This window comes from Amblyomma americanum, chromosome 2 (assembly GCF_052857255.1).
Source record: "Amblyomma americanum isolate KBUSLIRL-KWMA chromosome 2, ASM5285725v1, whole genome shotgun sequence".
In the NCBI taxonomy this organism is placed as follows: Eukaryota; Metazoa; Arthropoda; class Arachnida; order Ixodida; family Ixodidae; genus Amblyomma; species Amblyomma americanum.
Window position 1 is genome coordinate 51,048,555 of NC_135498.1, and position 18,735 is coordinate 51,067,289.

General features: G+C 46.6%; 1 protein-coding gene across 1 annotated transcript in view; it reads left to right on the plus strand.

Moving 5' to 3' along the window:
* LOC144121213 (aromatic-L-amino-acid decarboxylase-like) overlaps positions 1-18,735 on the plus strand; it is a 149,286-nt gene that overhangs the window by 125,898 nt on the left and 4,653 nt on the right. Inside the window, exons 3-14 of the mRNA XM_077654299.1 lie at positions 2,437-2,868; positions 4,195-4,308; positions 11,092-11,143; positions 11,666-11,736; positions 12,650-12,784; positions 14,280-14,423; positions 14,973-15,134; positions 16,383-16,450; positions 16,569-16,639; positions 16,793-16,812; positions 18,344-18,442; positions 18,544-18,645. Of these exons, the coding sequence (XP_077510425.1) occupies positions 2,437-2,868; positions 4,195-4,308; positions 11,092-11,143; positions 11,666-11,736; positions 12,650-12,784; positions 14,280-14,423; positions 14,973-15,134; positions 16,383-16,450; positions 16,569-16,639; positions 16,793-16,812; positions 18,344-18,442; positions 18,544-18,645 (1,470 nt within the window). The remainder of the gene's footprint in view (positions 1-2,436; positions 2,869-4,194; positions 4,309-11,091; positions 11,144-11,665; positions 11,737-12,649; positions 12,785-14,279; positions 14,424-14,972; positions 15,135-16,382; positions 16,451-16,568; positions 16,640-16,792; positions 16,813-18,343; positions 18,443-18,543; positions 18,646-18,735) is intronic.

The window sequence follows — 18,735 nt, forward strand, 5'->3', positions numbered from 1 at the left end:
AGAATAATACCTTATTAGACATTACAGGCGTTATGAGAGACCCTATGTCCAGAGTATGTCCCGTAAGTTTTAGTCTGGGCGCAGTTTCAATCTCTAATATCATATGGTTGGCGATGAATTAAGTTAGTCTGTAAAGGTCTTCTTTTGTGTCAGCCATACAGGACCCAAGGCAGGGAAATATTTCCCGTTCCTAATTTTTAAATGTCTCATTTGATTTCAAGAAATTCCATTCCTCTTTCCTCCTTCCTTCTTTCACTCCCTCCTTTATCCCTTTCCTTACGGCGCGGTTCAGGTGTCCAACGATATATGAGACAGATACTGCGCCGTTTCCTTTCCCCCAAAACCAATCATTATTATCATTAATATATCTGAGGAGAAGGGTAGAATACTGCAAAATTTACATGTTTGGGATTTTCTCTGTAGGCGCACAAATGGTGCCTGCGAGCTTGTGCTTGTCGCAATGTGCAATCACCATCCATATGATCCCGATAGTCCTGGCAATGGCTGCCCGCATGACACTTCGAACAATCACTTCTCTTCCACGCCGCTTCGAACAACAAAAACGTCACATCTTCTCCCAGTATGAAGCGAAAATTCCGCTACTTCTTTTGTTTTTGTTTTTGTACTACTGTGCAGATGGCGTAACAGGAAGCTGCAACGCTTAATAATAATAATAATTGGTTTTTTGGGGGAAAGGAAATGGCGCAGTATCTGTCTCATATATCGTTGGACACCTGAACCGCGCCGTAAGGGAGGGGATAAAGGAGGGAGTGAAAGAAGAAACGAAGAAAGAGGTGCCGTAGTGGAGGGCTCCAGAATAATTTCGACCGCCTGGGGATCTTTAACGTGCACTGACATCGCACAGCACACGGGCGCCTTAGCGTTTTTCCTCCATAAAAACGCAGCCGCCGCAGTCGTGTTCGAACCCGGGAACTCCGGATCAGTAGTCGAGCGCCCTAACCACTGAGCCACCGCGGCGGGGCAGCAACGCTGCCGCTGATTTGTGGCTAAGTTGAGGATTAACGTGGCATAACATTCACTGCCTCCCTTTAACCTAAATTTAATGTTACGTAACGGAAAGCGCAATGTCCATTTCATCGTGCAGTTTCTACGGCTGTCCTCGAGAGGACCCTTTCTAAGTGCTTTTGAGCAGAGAGCTCACGTAACAGCTGTTTTACCTAAAAAAAAAAACGAGCAAAACAAAGTCATGCCGTCTATAAGGTTTGGTTACTCTCTTCAAGTGAATGAACTTTGCAAATAGCAGTATCGAGACGTGTGCAGACAGGGCACTCGGACACGGTGCTTAGAAGCACTCGTGCTTGAGATATAACGCTCACTTCTTGAACATCTGTATGCATCCTGTCTGTGAGCCGGAAGTGCTTGTCAGCTAGCAAGCACCCTGGGCGTGGAAACGGCCGTTGCCTGTTTACAGCGGCGGCCCATGAACCCTTCTCCGGGATCGACGGCCACTCTTTCGTTGTCGCGTAAAAGCGGGCGATATTTTTATCGGTGCGACGCTTTCAAGGAGGATGATACCAGGTGACTTTGAAAGGGCGGCCGCGTTCCACTGCTCTATGCTTGTAGACTTGCCATTGCACGACTCAAGAGTCTCGACTCGATTTTGAAATATGGTGGCCTTTTTCCTTTTTCGCTTTTGCCCGGTCCCCTCTTTGTCTAATGTCTGAATTCAGGGGAAAGCGGCTTCAACTGCGAAGCTTCTAATATGAAGAACAAGATATTGGTGTGTTCTTCACAGCACCCAGTATGCCTATAGCACACATACAGCGAAGTCCATTACGAAAATGAATAATTAGTGAATATGAACAGTAAGGTTTAGTTTAGTTGGTGTTTATAAAGGTAATTATCTTTTGTTTCTTCCCTAACTTGAACTAGTAAACGCCTATAATTTGTACACGCAAATAGTGCCTATAATTTCTCCACGCGAATACTGAATACTGCCAGGCGCTGCCACACAGGGCTGACCTGAACTTGTCGTTTTCCTTAGAGAAAAAGCGATTGATTAATTGACTGATTGATTGATTGATTGATTGATTGGTTGGTTGATTGATTGATTGATTGCTTAATTGATTGATTGATTGATTGATTCGATCGCAAAAAAACTCCTAAAGAATGCTTTCCGTTCATCCATGAGGAGTAACCACCAGTTACATCCGGATGAGGTGTTCCTTTTCATACCGAACGTCATTGGACGTGCAGTCCGCAGCTACCGCCGCCAATTCTTCGTCCAAGGAAAGGCGAAAGTTTTGTTCGTTTTTCATCAGCATTTTCCACTTTTGATTGCGATCGACATTTTCCTGTGGACAGGACTCTTAGGCCGGCTTCAGTATACCAAGTGGGTGGCTGTCCCCGCAACAGCACTTTCACACGTCGCGTATATCCCAACCGTTGCTGACGTGCTCGCACCATTTCCCGCAGCGGCGCGCAACCGAGCGGCCCAGTCGGCGGCGGACTTCAGGCCCGGAGCACCCGCCGCCGCAGCGTGAGGTCGCCAAGGACCTGCTGGTTGCGTACGAGCCCAGAGATGACGTGGGCGGGTACGAGCCGGCCGTAGCGCAGCTGCAGGGGGATGACCTCCCTCCGCCCCCACCGCCGGAGTCGTCGGAGGTCGAGCGACGACGGCGGCGCTCGGAGCCGTCGTTGCACGGCATGGACTCCGTGGAGTTCAGGCAGCGGGGCCAGGAGATGGTGGAGTACATCGCGCGCTACATGGAGACCATCGCCGAGCGGCGCGTGACGCCCCAGTGCGAGCCGGGCTACCTCAAGGAGATGCTGCCGGACAGGGCGCCCGATCAGCCCGAGAACTGGGACAGCATCATGGCCGACGTGGAGCGCTACATCATGCCCGGCGTGAGTTCGAGATCCGCGGCCCTGGGGCCACGCGGTTCTTCCTCCTTGTGGAGTTGGTAATCTAGTCAGTCAGAAAAGACTTCAGGAAGCCAAATGTTGAAGTGGGAAGTGGGGCAGAATAAAACAGAAGTATTGGGCCCATTCTGAGCACACCAGCACAGTTCTGGCAGTGCGATAGTCATAATCTGTTGATCTAAGCTTGCCGGCTTAGCGAATTAATCAGCGAAGGCTGCTACAGCTTCGGTAGACGTTTAGCTTTGCATTTGACTGTGGAATCTACATCGTCAGCCGTAATAGTAAGCCTAGCCATGCTAATGCGAATCACCGAAATCTGATGTGGAAATCCGTCGCATCCGACCCTCTATCTCTTCCCTCTCGCACTTTTCCCTCTGCTAGCCGTGCCTGGTGACAGCCACCTGCCACGGTTGGTATGTGCTGGGTAATGAATTAAATTCAATTAATTCACTAAGTAATTGACGTCTTACGGCTGACGCTGGGATTCCACGGTAGAATGCAGGGCCCTAGGCTAAGCCAAAGCTATAATAGCTTTCGCTGAAAAAATAAAGTGCCGAAGGAAATTCTATCGGTGTTGAGATATTGTTATAAACCTCTACATTCGCATTACCTCAAGAAAGAATAGAAACAAGTTGCAGCAGGAAAACTATGCCAGAAATATATCCTGGGCTAGCCGACACATTCAGACAATGGATTTAAAAGAAGAAGAATGAATGAAAAGTCGGTACGCGGAAATGCACAGACCATGTCACTTCCTTATCCATGAGTGCGTTTGTATCCGCAATGCACCCTGGCCAATCCCCCGCCGTGGGTATGTGCCATTAAGTCTGAGGACATCATCATCATCATCACCGTGTCACTGTGTGCGTCGACTTGTCCGCTTACCGGAAGAGCTTTTTTAGTGTCTTGATTTGCCATCGCTAAAGTCTTCTCTGTCTTCTACTACTCCACTATCTCTCTCTGTCACTTGACTCCTCTCAAGCTTAAGCCCCTTTTAACCGTTATTAAGCACTAATAGACACAGGGAATCTTACATACATACATACATACATACAAGGAGACCAGTCGTCCCTTGCACAGCATTCCCATGCGGCTATCAGTTTAACAGAAGCGCAACCGTGACTAATTCTTCGAAACTGTTGAGACACCAGGAACTCGATCGCCCGCTGATACTTTGCTCACTCTGGCTCTAGCTCGGCTACGACGCAGTAACGGTTGTTCGATAACAACTTAAAAAGCCAGATTTGGTGTCACCAGTAATCTGGTACTTGCCTGTTTTAATTCACGTCTGAGTGCATCGATTCCGTGCAGGTGACCCACTGGCAACACCCCCACTTCCACGCCTACTTCCCCGCTGGGAATTCCTACCCCTCTATCCTGGCGGACATGCTCTCTGATGGCATCGGCTGCGTCGGGTTCTCCTGGGTGAGTCTTCATTCGGCACACAACACTTTGTGGTGTACTTACGTCTTGCCGTGCTGTCGGTGACTGTCTTGTGCATGTCTTGAGCAATGCCTTCTGTCTCCGCCTCTTGTGAGTGTCTTGACTTTGCTGTGCCTCTCCTACCGCGGACTAAGCGCTTTTTTCGTTAGAGAGCAGCAGAGAAAGCTAGCCCGCCAGAACATACAAGCAGAACGCACAGACACAAAATTTTGAATACCACACTGTCGTCTCGAGGACGGGCAATGAAAACAGCTTCATGCTTTACTCTGTATCCTGGGACTCTACAGTGAGGCGTTCCAGCGCCATACAATGGACATGACACAGAAGGGGATGACAGAGGGGGACGACTCAGTGACTCTTCGTCGTGCAAAGTTTCGGAATGCGCTCTCGTGATTGCGGAAGTCCGCAGGAGGCAGGGGAGGTGATCCCCGGTGACAAGGGGCGGCCGCTTCTCTGCTTGGTGCAGGCGACTAGTCGTAGCCGTCGAGGCTTCTTGCAAGAGGCGCACGATGAAAGGCCAGGGCGCGCGCTGAGCCGGGAACACGGCGCGGCAGGTGCCCACGGCAAGGTATTCGCGCGAAGCACCTCAGCACGCTTCGTTTCCTCTACCTGGCTTGGCTGGGGGGCTCGCCGGACCCCTTTGCTGGCTGACGCTGTTGGCTGCTTGCGCAGCTTCGCCTTTCGTTGCTTTTTTTTCTCTTTTTGTATTTTGCGACTGGCTGCGCAATTTTGGGCGCCTGGCTTTGCCTCTCAGTCAAGTCCGTTGGAGAACGAAACTAGAGTTCACTCTCTCTCAGTGGTGCTGCACTGTGCTGTGCGGTGCTGTGGAGTTGAGGGAGAAGTAAAAAAAAATATTTGGCAGAGACACCGAAGACTGATTACATGTGGGAATGGGAAATCATTACTGTCCCTGTGTGCATTGACACCCAGCCACCCGCACACACGCACTCACATGCGTATGACACCACCCGGAACGCTGAGGGTGGGTGGTGAAAACATTTATTAATCACAGGTAGAGGTGTTGGGGGTCGCGACGGATGTCTGCATCACAATTTTGACACGAACATTAGTTTTTGAGGGAAGGAAACGGCGCAGTAACTGGGTCACATCTAGGTGGGCGCCTCAACCACACTTAAGGGAAGATGATTAAGGGTTTGTTCTGGGAAGGCATACAATTGAAGGTGCATATGTCGTCGCTCCAACTTCACTAGCACGTGTAAACTATATGAAACGAGAAATCGTATGACACCACCCGGAACACTGTACGACAAGCGGTTGCGTTACAATTCTGGGACGAATATTGTCGGGAAAACTGGAGCCACATGGAGGTAAGCCAGTGATGTGTATATATGGACGAAAGACGGGTATGATTGTCTGAAATGGCGATGCTCGGCTTACTCTGTGCGTCATACGAGCGCTTGATGACGTCACATTATTTTTCTTGACATCGCTGGGATTTTCTGTAGCATCTGAGTACACAAGTGAGTACACACACACACACACACACGCACACACACACACACACACACACACACACACACACACACACACACACACACACACACACACACACACACACACACACACACACACACACACACACACACACACACACACACACACACACACACACACACACACACACACACGCCGTCTGCCTTTCTCGTAATGGGACATTAGCCATCCCGTCCTCATCTATGGGTAGTGTAGCTGGGTGAATGATCTAACTCCAACCAAACTCATGGGATGCGCACAGCATTAAGATGAGGACTGTTCTCAAAGTGCGCCAGTAAAATCGCTTGCCTTCACCGTCCTCCCCCACGTGATCTATCCGGCAACGGGAGCGCGGTTGTTGCATGACCAGTACTGCCAAACGTGCCGCACAGGCACCTGAGCTAGCATTGCTTACTGCAGCCCCCTGTGCTGTTATGAAGGGCATAGCTTCTATTCGGATTTGTCAGTGAGGAAAGGGTTAAACAGCATGGTATTCGATCAGTGATCCTCTCTGTCAGCCTGTATCAAATGAGCTTCCTTTGACACAGCGGGGCCCGGAACAGTGGCATGACTTTCATCTGCAACGGAATTTTTGGTGTCCGCCACAGGTTCTTATTAGTTGCGCGTAAGTGCTAAAGAGCTACACAATCACCTCCGACACCAGTGTCCAAATGACAAAGCAGTCGTCTCGTATATTGGAGATACAAGGCTCGAATCCAGGTGCCTACTAAAACTTTCCGATTTTTTAATATGTGCAAGCGCGTCTCTACCAAATGCTCGGATATCCAATGGGCAAACGCTTGGAAAGATGCTGCTCAGCCTTCTGTGAAACCACGGAACAAGTGAATGGCCATATGAATAACTGAAGAGGGCGCGTTCGCTCTTAAAGTCTGAGGCTAAGCTTGTTTGTATGCGTCTTTGACACTATCACTCGTTGTCTTTCGCATATCCTAGCTCAAAACTAGCAACGTTTGCGCTTGCTGCGTGAATCGCGAAATTTATCGGGAGGTGTCTGTAAATGTTTTCGGTTCGTTCTCTTTAATTCATTCCTTTTTCATTCCTTAATTCATTCATTCGAGCTTCGCGCAGCGTCTGAGAGGCGTTTTGAAGCTGTTGGCGGCGCCTTTCAACCGCGCGTCCCATCCGATGACGACAAAGGGTACACAAAGCGCGAGGCTCGTGACGCATACAGGGAGTGGTCACGTGATCAAGGAACGGACCGACGCGTTTGAGATGTCCCATATACAGCTATCGCTGTTAAACCGTCTTTTATCACGGGTGGACTGGCTCATTCCATCGCCACCGTACCAGGAAGCTCTGATCAGGCATATCAAGGCAATGCTGGATTCATAATACAGGACTTGTTTTTGCATTGACGTTGTCTCCATTCGAGCCTATACGGGGCGTTTCAGCGAACACTTTCAAAAATTTTCAAAAATAGGCTTTTTGGGGTAAAGCTACGGCTTTTGTTGCATAATATTACCGGTGTTTGTGGACACCAGAAAAACCTTTGAGTCGTCTTAACTAGTAAGATGGCTAACTAATTTTTAATAATTAACTTTTTAACCAGTAGAGGTAGGCACCTTGTTGCAGATAGAGATTTGTAGCCGGTCGTTAGTAATAGCTACATCAGTTTTTATAATTTCGAAAACGCGATTACCCTTGGCGCTGTGGATCCACAAAATTTGGCTTTTTGGACTAGTTACGTGCACTGGAGGGGTTGCTTTGGCTGCATGCTTTCCAACGCGCATGTATTTTCGCACGACGCAGCCAAATTTTGTCGTGCCACAGCGGCGAGGGTGATCCCGTTTTCGACACTATAAAAACTGATTTGGCTACAACTAACGACCGGCTACAGATCTCTAATTACAACCAGATGCCTATCTGTGATAGTTAAAAAGTTAGTTATCAAAAATTAGTTAACCAGCTTACTGCTTAAGACAATTCACCGGCTTTCCGGTGTACGCCATCACTGGTAATACTATGCCACAAAAGCCATATTTTTACCCCAAAAAGCCTATTTTTGAAAGTTTTTTAAAGTCTTGCCCGAAACATCTGGTATTTTGGCTTGAGGGAACAAGCCCTGCAGCATTGAGTTCAGACGTGATTTTTCTGGCCGCCAACAACTACATATCTGCCCATACTGTAAAGAAAATAAATTTATTTGCGCTCAATCAGTCTTCATACATATTAAAGCCTAGTCTCATATCAGCCTTCTGACTGGTCTGCTCTTGAGGCACTTTGATGGTCGTAAATTTGGGCCCTGAGGTCAACACGAGTATGGTTGTTTCGAACTAACAGCATCTAGGATTTGGCTTACAAACTTTTCTGTCAGCCACAAATCCCGCATTGCTGAGGTAATGGTTTTATACCGGCAGATTTTCTACCTACCCCCCCCCCCCCCCCCCCATCTCACCTTAACACTCTTCTCCTTAACTCCTTAACACTCTTCTCGAGATGAGTGTTAAGGAGCTGTAGGTAGAAAAAACTCTCCTTAACACTCTTCTCCTTAACTCCTTAAGACTCTTCTCGAGAAGAGTGTTAAGGAGTTGTAGGTAGAAAATCTGCCGTCTAGAGTGTTTTAAGGGTCGCTTAAATAGGAATGTAATGACAATAGTGCAGCAGAGGAATATATGAAGTGTCCTTTGCGCCGAGCTTGTAGACGTGTAGACAGTTCTGTGGTTATCTCCTGCACAACACGCAGTATTCGTCGCATGTTCCTCGACACATGTCTGAAAACTGCGTGCTGTAGTACAAGGTGATTTTGGGTCGGATAACGTCTGTTGTAGCGATAAGCACAAAGGGGCACCGCCGGTTACTTATCGCTCTGGTGAGGCAGCCAACGCTGCCTTCACATAGAGAGGCTTACCCGTCAAAGCGCCAGTTCCGTTCGGTTTTGCATGCAGTTTTCATTATCTTTGGCTCAGACATTTGTAATTTCATTTCTTTTTTTTACAACTCGTTTGTATCGTTATTATATAGAGGTGCGTACTTGCGCAAATAATACTGGGACAAGCGACACTAAGGCGTCTGGAGAGCAGCGGACATGATTTCCTTTTCGACCTTGTGTGGTCGAAATAAAACAGTCGGAAGTGGCGCTCTGTACATGGCTTATTTGTTGCTTCGGCTGTCCCCGTCTTCTTTTCACAAGTACGTACCTCTTAAGAAATGAACCAACTCGTCCAAACGAGGTATACTAATCTGTGTCGTGGAGCTCTTTCGGTGTTCATCGGCACGTTTCAGTTAATAGTGAAAAGCGTATCAACATGCAACTATGACTGAGAAGTGAGAAACCTTTCACTTTCCGCGTTAAATTCTTCAAATTTCTAAAGGGGGAACTTTAAGAGCAAAATACGAAGGAACAGAAATGCGAGAGGGGACTTAGTGATGTTCAGCACCTTACAATATGTGCATCAGTGTTTGTCTTTTAAACAACACTTTGATTGGCACCCTTGGGACGTGGTGTATATGGCTAGGGCAAGCCAGAGATAATTGGAGAACATTATAAAATACCTCCACCTTGCCGTGGAGGCAATGATGAGCTCGGTCCGCTGTGATGATGCACCCTGACACATCGATGAAACTGAGAACAATACGCTGCGTTGTAGCACGCAGAGCAAAGTACTCCACCACAATACCCCGACACAAAGCGTGTAGTGTGTTTTACGCCAGTCAATCTTGCTGTTCTGCTTATGAGAGACGCATGCTGCACTTGCTGCGCATTCCAAAGTTGACCTCCTGGAACAAGAAAGACCACCTTGTGTTTTGGCTAGCGTTGAAATAGATATTGACCCGGCTTCTGTGTAGAGGCTTATCACTGAGCTTGCAACACTCTCTAAGAAAATCGAAAGTTTGCCACGGTCGAGAGGAGTGCTTTTTGAAGCTACGTAACAGTTATTGTGTCTGGAGTGTTCAACTGCTCTCTTTCCGGTCTGTCAGTTAACCGCAAAGCTGCTTAGTACCACACGTTTTGAAAAGGCTGATTCCAGCTTCTAGAGCGTTATAACCAGTGCTAAGGCAAACGAGTCAGCCCGGTTAATACATGAATTGACGCAAGAAAACCAAGGTATGATATGCAAGGTTTAATGCTCATAGCTGCGTACAGGATATAACAGGCACCATAGAGGAGGGCTCCGGATTAATTTAGAACGCCTGGGGTTCCTTAACGTGCACTGACATATGTCACAGCAGACAGGTGTGTTCGCATTTCGCCATCCCCGCGATGCGACCGCTGCGGCCGGTACGCAAACCCTGCCTAGATGACATTTTTGCTCATTTAGCTGATTGATACGTGCCGATGATTAAAGGTGCATGACAGATTACAGGTACAATATACGATAGTAGGACACACAACATTCAGAGGTCTAGGTCACAGCGCAACTGTGATTCACGAAGTGCAACATCCGAACTTCTACTTTTTTCAGCATGGGTTGCGTAAGCCTGAGGTCTATGCCCGCAGCATGTTGCATGACATTGTGAGCATATCAGCGAGTGTGTTGTCGTGTTTTTCCATTTTTGTGGCATGTATATATGTACGTTACTGCCATATTACTTTTTGCGTAATGGAATACGTCTGGTTCATAATAATACACCATAATTGATGTTTGTGCCGCTGAGCAATACTCTGGCGCCGTACAATGCCTGAAAAAAAAAAAACCTTTTCTTTATCTCCGCACCAAACTCCTTGCGTGAATAACTCTGCAAAAAAGAAAGAAAATGAGAACTCTGCTTCAAGGAAGCGTGCCAGATCCTTCATTTTTCCAATTACATTAGAAACATTCTCTCTTTCTGAATCATGTGAGCTTTATCATCCTCATGCATATTTCTTGTTTATCCTAATTTTTTTATCTCATCTTCGCCAGTTTCTGACCGTTCCGGAGGAAAGGCTCTTGCCTACTCCTTTTTATGCACATTTGTACTTTGCTCCCACCTCCTAGTCCTCTAAAGTGCACGCGTGGTGGCAGCGGAAGCACTGAAAGCGGCAAAAGCCAATTGCTGAAGTACTACCCCAAAATAACAGAGCGCTGACGTTTCCTTAACGTTTAGGTCCAATCTCCAATCTCACGTTGGCACAATGACTCGATTTATCAAGAGTGTTAGTGTTAGTGTTAGTGACGATGGCATGAGCACAAACAAAGAGCCCTAAAAACCAGCGCACTAATCGAATGGTTGAGTGCATGACAGTGGTTAGCGCTGGGGCTACACGCGCCATGAGCACTCCGCACTTTGGCTAAACTGATTACTCATCTCTGTTTTTTCTCCTCAATGCAGGCAGCCAGCCCGGCTTGCACAGAGCTGGAGGTGATCATGCTGGATTGGATCGGTACGTCACCAACATAATGTCTCTCGCACGGGCAATCGAAGTACAGTTACTAGTAAAGCAGATACAAATGCGTCTTATTTTTTGTGTTGGTTGCTATTTTAAAGACTGATCATTTAGCGAGAAGATATTGCAAAATCAACACAGAAGATGTCGACACGGAAACATCGAGACGCAAGTACTTGTGCGCAGCTAAGAAATTTGAGCACACATAATTTCCTATTTAAAACAAGAGACTCATTTACGTTTCTGTATCCCTGCAATTATCTTCTTCGCAGGAAGCCAACAATTTAACAAGTGTCAACTAGCTTAATTTATCTGGTATGTGTGTCCTTGTGTGCCACTTCTTCTGTGTTCAGTATTGCACAATATCTGCAACGTCAATGTCACATATCGTCGATTGCATTCAGTCAACGTTAGGCTCGCCCATTTCGTAGAAGCACTGGCAGAGTCACTGAGGAACTGCCTACCGCTCCGCTAAGTGCCTCAGTGATTTTCGCAAAAAATTGCTTTTCCAACCTGCAGGAAGAATGATCAACCTACCCGAAGATTTTCTCTGCTCGTCAGAAAACAGCAAAGGAGGAGGAGTGATTCAGGTGAGCGAAAAATGGCAATTCTTCCCGAAAATGGCGGTCGGGTACCACACGCGTTACGTGAAAAAAACGTGCATTGTATGCACCGTTGTGCAGTTTTTTTTTTATTAGGAAATAGTTCACCTACAGTTTTCGCTCGTGAGATCTTATTTACTAAGTGAGATTGAAGTTGTTTAACAAGAATGGTAATAGCGGCAGGAAAGGGTCAAGAGGAGGGGGGAGGGGAACCTTTCACTGCTCAACTTCTGGGGAGAAGAAAAGGCACCAAAAAGAGGCCAGCTGTTCCATTTCGAAGACAAGCTTTTGCACCCCCCACACTGCTTATAACTTCGCTCCGGTGACCTTGTGAGGAGATGGAATGTGACACTGAACAGCGTTGCTCACGTCATGTTCCTTCAAATTCCACGAGCCAAGAGGCGCGAACTAGCAAGGCTGCACTACTGTGGCCTTTTGAGGCTGTGGGTAAGAGTTGAACGTAGCTAAAGTATGGCGATACATGTGGGGAAATTGCCGGCTTTGCCGAGTGTACACTCGGGGACAGAAGTCTTTGGACCACGTGCTGCGTAAACGAAGCCGATAGCTCTATTATTAGCCAAGGGCTGGAGACCGCACTTGCGTAGTTGAAAGTCTAAATTATGTTCTTTCACCTCCAAAAGTGGTCTCCACCCAGCGGCTAGTAATAGAGCTATCGACTTCTTTTACTCAGCACTTGGTCCGAGTACTTTTGTCTCCGACTGTACGATGTAAGTCTAACCCCGCCAGCCCTTTAAAGACACCAACACCATGTATGAGTTGCATGAAGCTCGGTTAAAATTGCAGAATCGAAATGAATGTTTGTGCCAGGTGGCTCGTGCTTGCTTATTATTGTCTTCTTTCCCAAAGCGCGTTTTCTGTCGTTTTTCTTACCAACCTACAGTCAAGCGCAAGCGAGTGCATTCTGAACACCCTGCTGGCCGCGAGGTATGCGACCATCAAGAAACTCAAGGAGGAACAGCCCTTCGTTGACGAGGGTGTGCTGCTCTCCAAGCTCATGGCCTACTGCTCCAAGGAGGTAGGTGGAGCTGCTGTCTCCCGCAACTTTAGGTCAACAAAGTGCCCCCTGATTATTTTTTTTGCAGCTGTCCCTCTCTCAATTCTCGAAGAACGGCTAACGTCCCGTACAGATGCCAATTACTTCACTACTCACCTAATAAATTTTAGAGAATTCAAAATTACCGCGGTAATTTTGACTGTTCTCACCGCACCACTAATTTATACGGCAGTCGAAACTAGTCGGTGGGAATTTAGGAACCATTATATGTCAGATTTTGCAGCTCGTAGGAATATTATGTCATCACTATCAATACGTTTGCGCATGATGTCCTTGTATTTCTAATGAATAACGAGATGTTACTACTGGCAACCGACAGATGACGCTAGTTGTGGTATCTAGAAAATATAAAAGAACTTTTGAATTGCTAATGACCCTTTTCTAGATCACATTGTCTCCAGTTCTGTGTTGGTGAAAAAGCAGGAAAAGATGGCGTCCGGAAGAAAACGGTGCTTATTAATGCATTATCGTTAGAAAAATATGTGCAAGCGGTAAGGGCAATAGGGCGTGTCGCGTGCCGTATCGGGCGACGCGTGGTGAGCCTTGTGACGTCATCACAGCCTGCCCACTATGGCGGGTGGCAGTTAAATTAATGATTGGTTAACAGAGGTTGCTCGGAAAGAGCAGTCTGGGTCTCGCAAACCCCACCTGTGGCTGTATTTGAAACAGCCACCTGTCGGGGCAGTGGCGTATCACTTAACCGCTGCGTCACTGCACCAGCACAGGAATGAGGACTCCCAGCGATCTATGGTTTTAAAGTATAGAATTACCGATTTCACATATATGGGCATTAGCTGCAGCAGAATCACCAGCAAGACAAAACGCCAACGCATTCAAAGGATCCGCCGAGTATCGCCTAAGAGTTTCTTAGCCAACAATTCTGGACAAAAGTATTTTAGAGCGGGGAAACAGTTTATGAGAACAATTTTTACATATAATGTAATATTTCATTATAACAATGAATATATCCGCAAACAACCCGACCGCAGTCTTGTATCTTTTTTTCTATTAATGTTTTTCCGATCGTCAAAAGCGTTCCCCGTTGGTTTTCTATATGGCAGTCTTAACTGTTCGATGTGATCGATGGAAACACTATAATAATAATTGGTTTTTGGGAAAAGGAAATGGCGCAGTATCTGTCTCATATATCGTTGGACACCTGAAACGCGCCGTAAGGGAAGGGATAAAGGAGGGATTGAAAGAAGAAAGGAAGTAATAGGCGCCGTAGTGGGGGGCTCCGGAAACACTATAAAAGAAAGATTTTGCAACATATCAGAAGAATGGACCATTAACATCAATATTTCCATAACAGCGTCTTACAATTTTGCAATTTTCAAAATTTTTGCCCGAGAATGTTGGACATGACGTAGCGAAACTAATTCTCAAGCTACCTTGAATGACAGCACTAAAGAAATGATATGCGCTATAGTTCCTCTTTCTCTGCACGTACCTGCAGGCCCATTCATCAGTGGAGAAAGCGGCCATGATTGGATTCGTGAAGCTGCGCATTCTGGACACCGACGACAACTTCAGCATGCGCGGCTCCACGCTCGCCGCGGCCATCGAGGAAGACCGCAAGGCCGGATTCGTGCCCTTCTTTGTAAGCATTCATTTTTTTACTACTGTCTCGTGTATAGCGTCGCAGTATCCATCCATCCATTCATGCGTCGATTCCGGAATGATCGACATCCTTGAGGGCTCTGAGTTCTGGAATAACGAAAGCTACGTGAATGCATGCGCATTGGACTCACGCAATAAGCGTTTGAGCAGTGGTGGCTGAAAAACGGCAAAGTGACGTAAAGAGAGGACTGTAGGAATCAAAATCGTTATGGTTCGAAACTTAGAATTTCTTATTGAATGAAGTGCATGAATTGTAAGCTTGTGCTTGTTAAGGTTTAGAAAAGTGTTGAATTTCTTTTTTTAACTGCGCTTGGTCGCGCACCCGCTACCATACTTTTGTCGTCCATCCGTTCATCCTAATTTTGTGGCACCTCAGCGCGTCGACTATCGAAAAGTGAGAGCTATGGGGAGCTGTGCCGCTATTGTGACTAGAAGAGCATCTAACAGTTGCGAGCATCTAACAGTTGCGTCCCAGTACACACAATCCGTGAACTCTGATCGATGGACACTGTGACCTCCGTGTTCACAGGTGAGTGCGACTCTGGGCACGACGTCCTGCTGCTCCTTCGACGCTCTGGCCGAGATCGGTCCGCTCTGCCAGAAGGAAGGCGCCTGGCTGCACGTGGACGCCGCCTACGCGGGCAGCGCCTTCATCTGCCCGGAGTTCCAATATCTGCACAAGGGTCTCGAGGTACGCCTACACTGAAGCTATGGGTCCTGCACTGCGGGTATACCTTCTTTAGTATTTACTTCACCAAACAGGTTGCCTTACATTCACAGTCGGAGATGTTTCTGGGAGGGCATGAGCAGTGGGCATATTCGTTGCTCGTACGTAACACAGTCGCAGCGCCTCTGGTGGGCGCGCACCTACCTTCCGCCGTCGAACGCCGCGGCCCCGTACCTTGCGCACCGTGCAACCTTCCTTGTCATCGGGTAGGACGAGTGGTCGCAAGGCGGCGCCAAACACTTTGAAATGGCTCTCGGACGCTCTGTGCAGAGGTTATACAACGGGTGCTTACAATGGGTGGGACACCTGGACCGTACCGTAAAGCAGAGGGTGAAGAGAGGGATGGAAAGCGGAGGGGTTTTTCAGAAACACAAAGTTTACGCTTGTTCTCGCTGTTTCGCGCCTCACGGGGCATGTATAGCGTGAGCGCAGTCATTTCCTTCTTCCACGTAATCTTACTCTTGCTTATTTATTTGATACACATATCGCCGTGAGGGAACATGCTTGTGTACCGTTGGGTTCCCATCCAGAATCGGTTAACATTTCAAGCGCACCTTTCAAGCGCCGACGTGTGTATAGAAGAGGTAAAGATTCGAAATCAAAAATCATAAAAAGAAATGTTATGTGTGCAAATTTAGGTACCGTCACGGCATAACGGATACCTGCTACTGCAACGAGCAGTCCGAGTATGGCGGTTGGTGGACCGAGATTTGCAGAGAAACTGACGCTGACACACACAGAAGTTGCTACAGAAGCTAAGACAAATGTGAAATATATTGCTATCGCATCCCACTCTTCAAACGACTTAAGCATCCCCATAGGTTTTCGCGTACCTTCAGTGTTATGCGTACCAATCGGGCGTCATTGTCGCCCCATTGACATGGAGAATTAGGTCAAGCAGCAGCTTTTCTGCGGTCTGAAGGGTATCTGGCTAGATTACTCAAGCTTGCTTTAGGTATCTAGCTAAATCAGGACAGCAGAAGTCGCCAACAACTATTCATCGTTCAGGTGGCTCATTTTTTTTACCTCACAACAGCACCATCAATGTACAAAAGGAAACCAAGGCAAGCACCGCTTTTTGGACGTTATAAGGCAAAGAACAAAAGGTGTCTGGCGTACATCGCGGTTTAGAATAATCGCGGCAGTATCAGTGTGCCGAACAAACGATCTACAAAGAATTTTTCCTAAACTATTTCTTGTTTTTTGTTACAGTACGCAATGTCTTTCAACATTAACCCCAACAAGTGGATGCTTGTAAACTTCGACTGCTCTCTGATGTGGTGAGTATCGCTGTGTGGCTACGTTAGGTATCGTTAGGTATCGCCCGGTGCGCACTTCTTTCGAACATGCCGCATGCTCAAGCTATTGTGCTCATAAAAAGACACCTCTCTCTTGCAGGGTAAAAGACAGGTTCAAGTTGACGCAAGCCTTGGTTGTAGACCCGTTGTACCTTCAGCACAGCTATTCAGGTGAGCTTTATCCTGGGTGTATTTGTTGACTAAGCAGCAATTACTGAACAATGCAGAAAATATGTCGCATATTTGAGATGCATAGAAGAACGTTTTGAGAGCCTGAATAACCTTGCATGCATCTAACTCTTCAACCATTGCTTTTCGTTGCAGATAAGGCAATTGATTACAGGGTAAGTATCATATTTGGCCTTGGCACCAGTGCGTGTTCTTTACTTTCAGGTTTCCCGAGAAGTATATCTGGCAGTTCAAGCATGATGCCATGCGATTAAATCGCCACTGCGAGCAAATTATAGTTAGAGCAGGATATATTATCCAGATCGTGCAAATAGAAAAGGTTTAAAATTTCTCCGAAAAGCATTTGCAGTTTCTGCTATCGCGTGCTTGATCGCTATGGACAGTACAAGCGTGAGCAGAGGATAATAGACGAGCAAATGAGCGGAGTGTGCTCAGGTAACAACTCCATTCTGCAGGTGCAGGCCCACTATATACCGAGTGTTTAACCTAAGATTTTCTGCAATTTAAAAAAAAGGCGTCTTGAGTTAGAAAAGTGCTTTTTTTGACATAGCGTTGTCAGCGGTGTAGCGCATCAAAATACAGCTAGGACGTGCTAACAGTAAGCTAGTTAACTTCTACTGAATATTTACCCCTTTAACTATTACTGTTAGACCTTTGTTTACTGAGAGGCGTGTATCCCACCATAAGTATTATCCGTATAAGCTTTTAAATTTCCAAAACTCACTTCCCTCGGCGCTGTATTCCAAAAATTTTAACTATTTCGACGAGATACATCGAATGGAGGGGTAGTTTTGCCTGTAAGCACTTCGAAAGCGCTTCTATTTTGGCGCGATGTAGGCAGAATTTTTTGGCCCACTGTGCCGAGAGTAACTGCGTTTTCGAAGTTCTAGGAACTAATATGGAGATTACTTATGGTGGGCTACACGCTTCTCAATAAATATAGAGACCCACAGTAATAGTTAAAAAGTTAACTATTCAGTATTGGTTAACCAGCCCACCATTTAGTACGTCTTAGCTGTATGCATACGTGATACACCGCTGAAAATAATATGCAGAAAAAAACCGCTCTTCTCACTTAAAAAGCCTATTTTTAAAAATTGAGAACATCTTAGGTGGAACACCCGGTATCTGGGGATGTAAGACGCACATATATAGAAATCTAGATAGAGGCATATATATAGATATAGAAATCTTCAGTCTGTTACCTAAAAGCCGACATTTTCAGTGCAGAATAAGTACAGTCATGGACAAGCCAACCTGCAATTATGGAGGGACTGCTAAAAATTCCTGATGGCTCTATGCAGCCGTGAGAACACAAACAACGAGACAGTACGCTTGACTGCGCTATCGGACCGCGGTGATTATCGCGTTATCGGATCATGATCCTATAACTCTACTGCGCCACCAGCAGTTTTCGGCCGTTGCTCCGTCATTTCAATATAGGTTGTCCATACTAAGCAGTTACTAAGTTACTAAGCGTCTACTAGGTTACTAGGTTACTAAGCGCCGAAGAGTCAAAGTGTTTCTGTTTTCACCAGGATACATAAATACAGAAAATATTTTCAAGCACCCAGCTTCCTGTTAAGACTTTCATCCTGCTTAATAAATCTCTCAGGACGCTGTATTATTTCAGCTTATAGTCCCTGTTAGACCCCAATATTTTCTTTTTTCGTATTGCGTACGCAGCATTGGGGCATTCCCCTAAGCAGGAGGTTCCGGTCGCTCAAACTGTGGTTCGTGGTGAGGAGGTACGGAATTAAGGGACTGCAGCACTACATACGAGAGGTACGTGTCGGCTGCTTGTTTTAATTGATTGTTGATTGATTGTATGATTTATTTATTTATTTATTTATTTATTTATTTATTTATTTTTTTACTGATTTCAGCACGTTCGACTTGCCAAAAAGTTTGAGCAGCTGGTGCGAAGCGACCCTCGCTTTGAAGTTGTGAATCAAGTCATCTTTGGCCTTGTCTGCTTCCGGCTCAAGGTGAGCCGCCACACGTCCGACAAACACGAAGCCCCTCGAAGTTCAGTGCCATATCTCACAAGTATTGTTTCCAGCCGAAAACGAAAATAG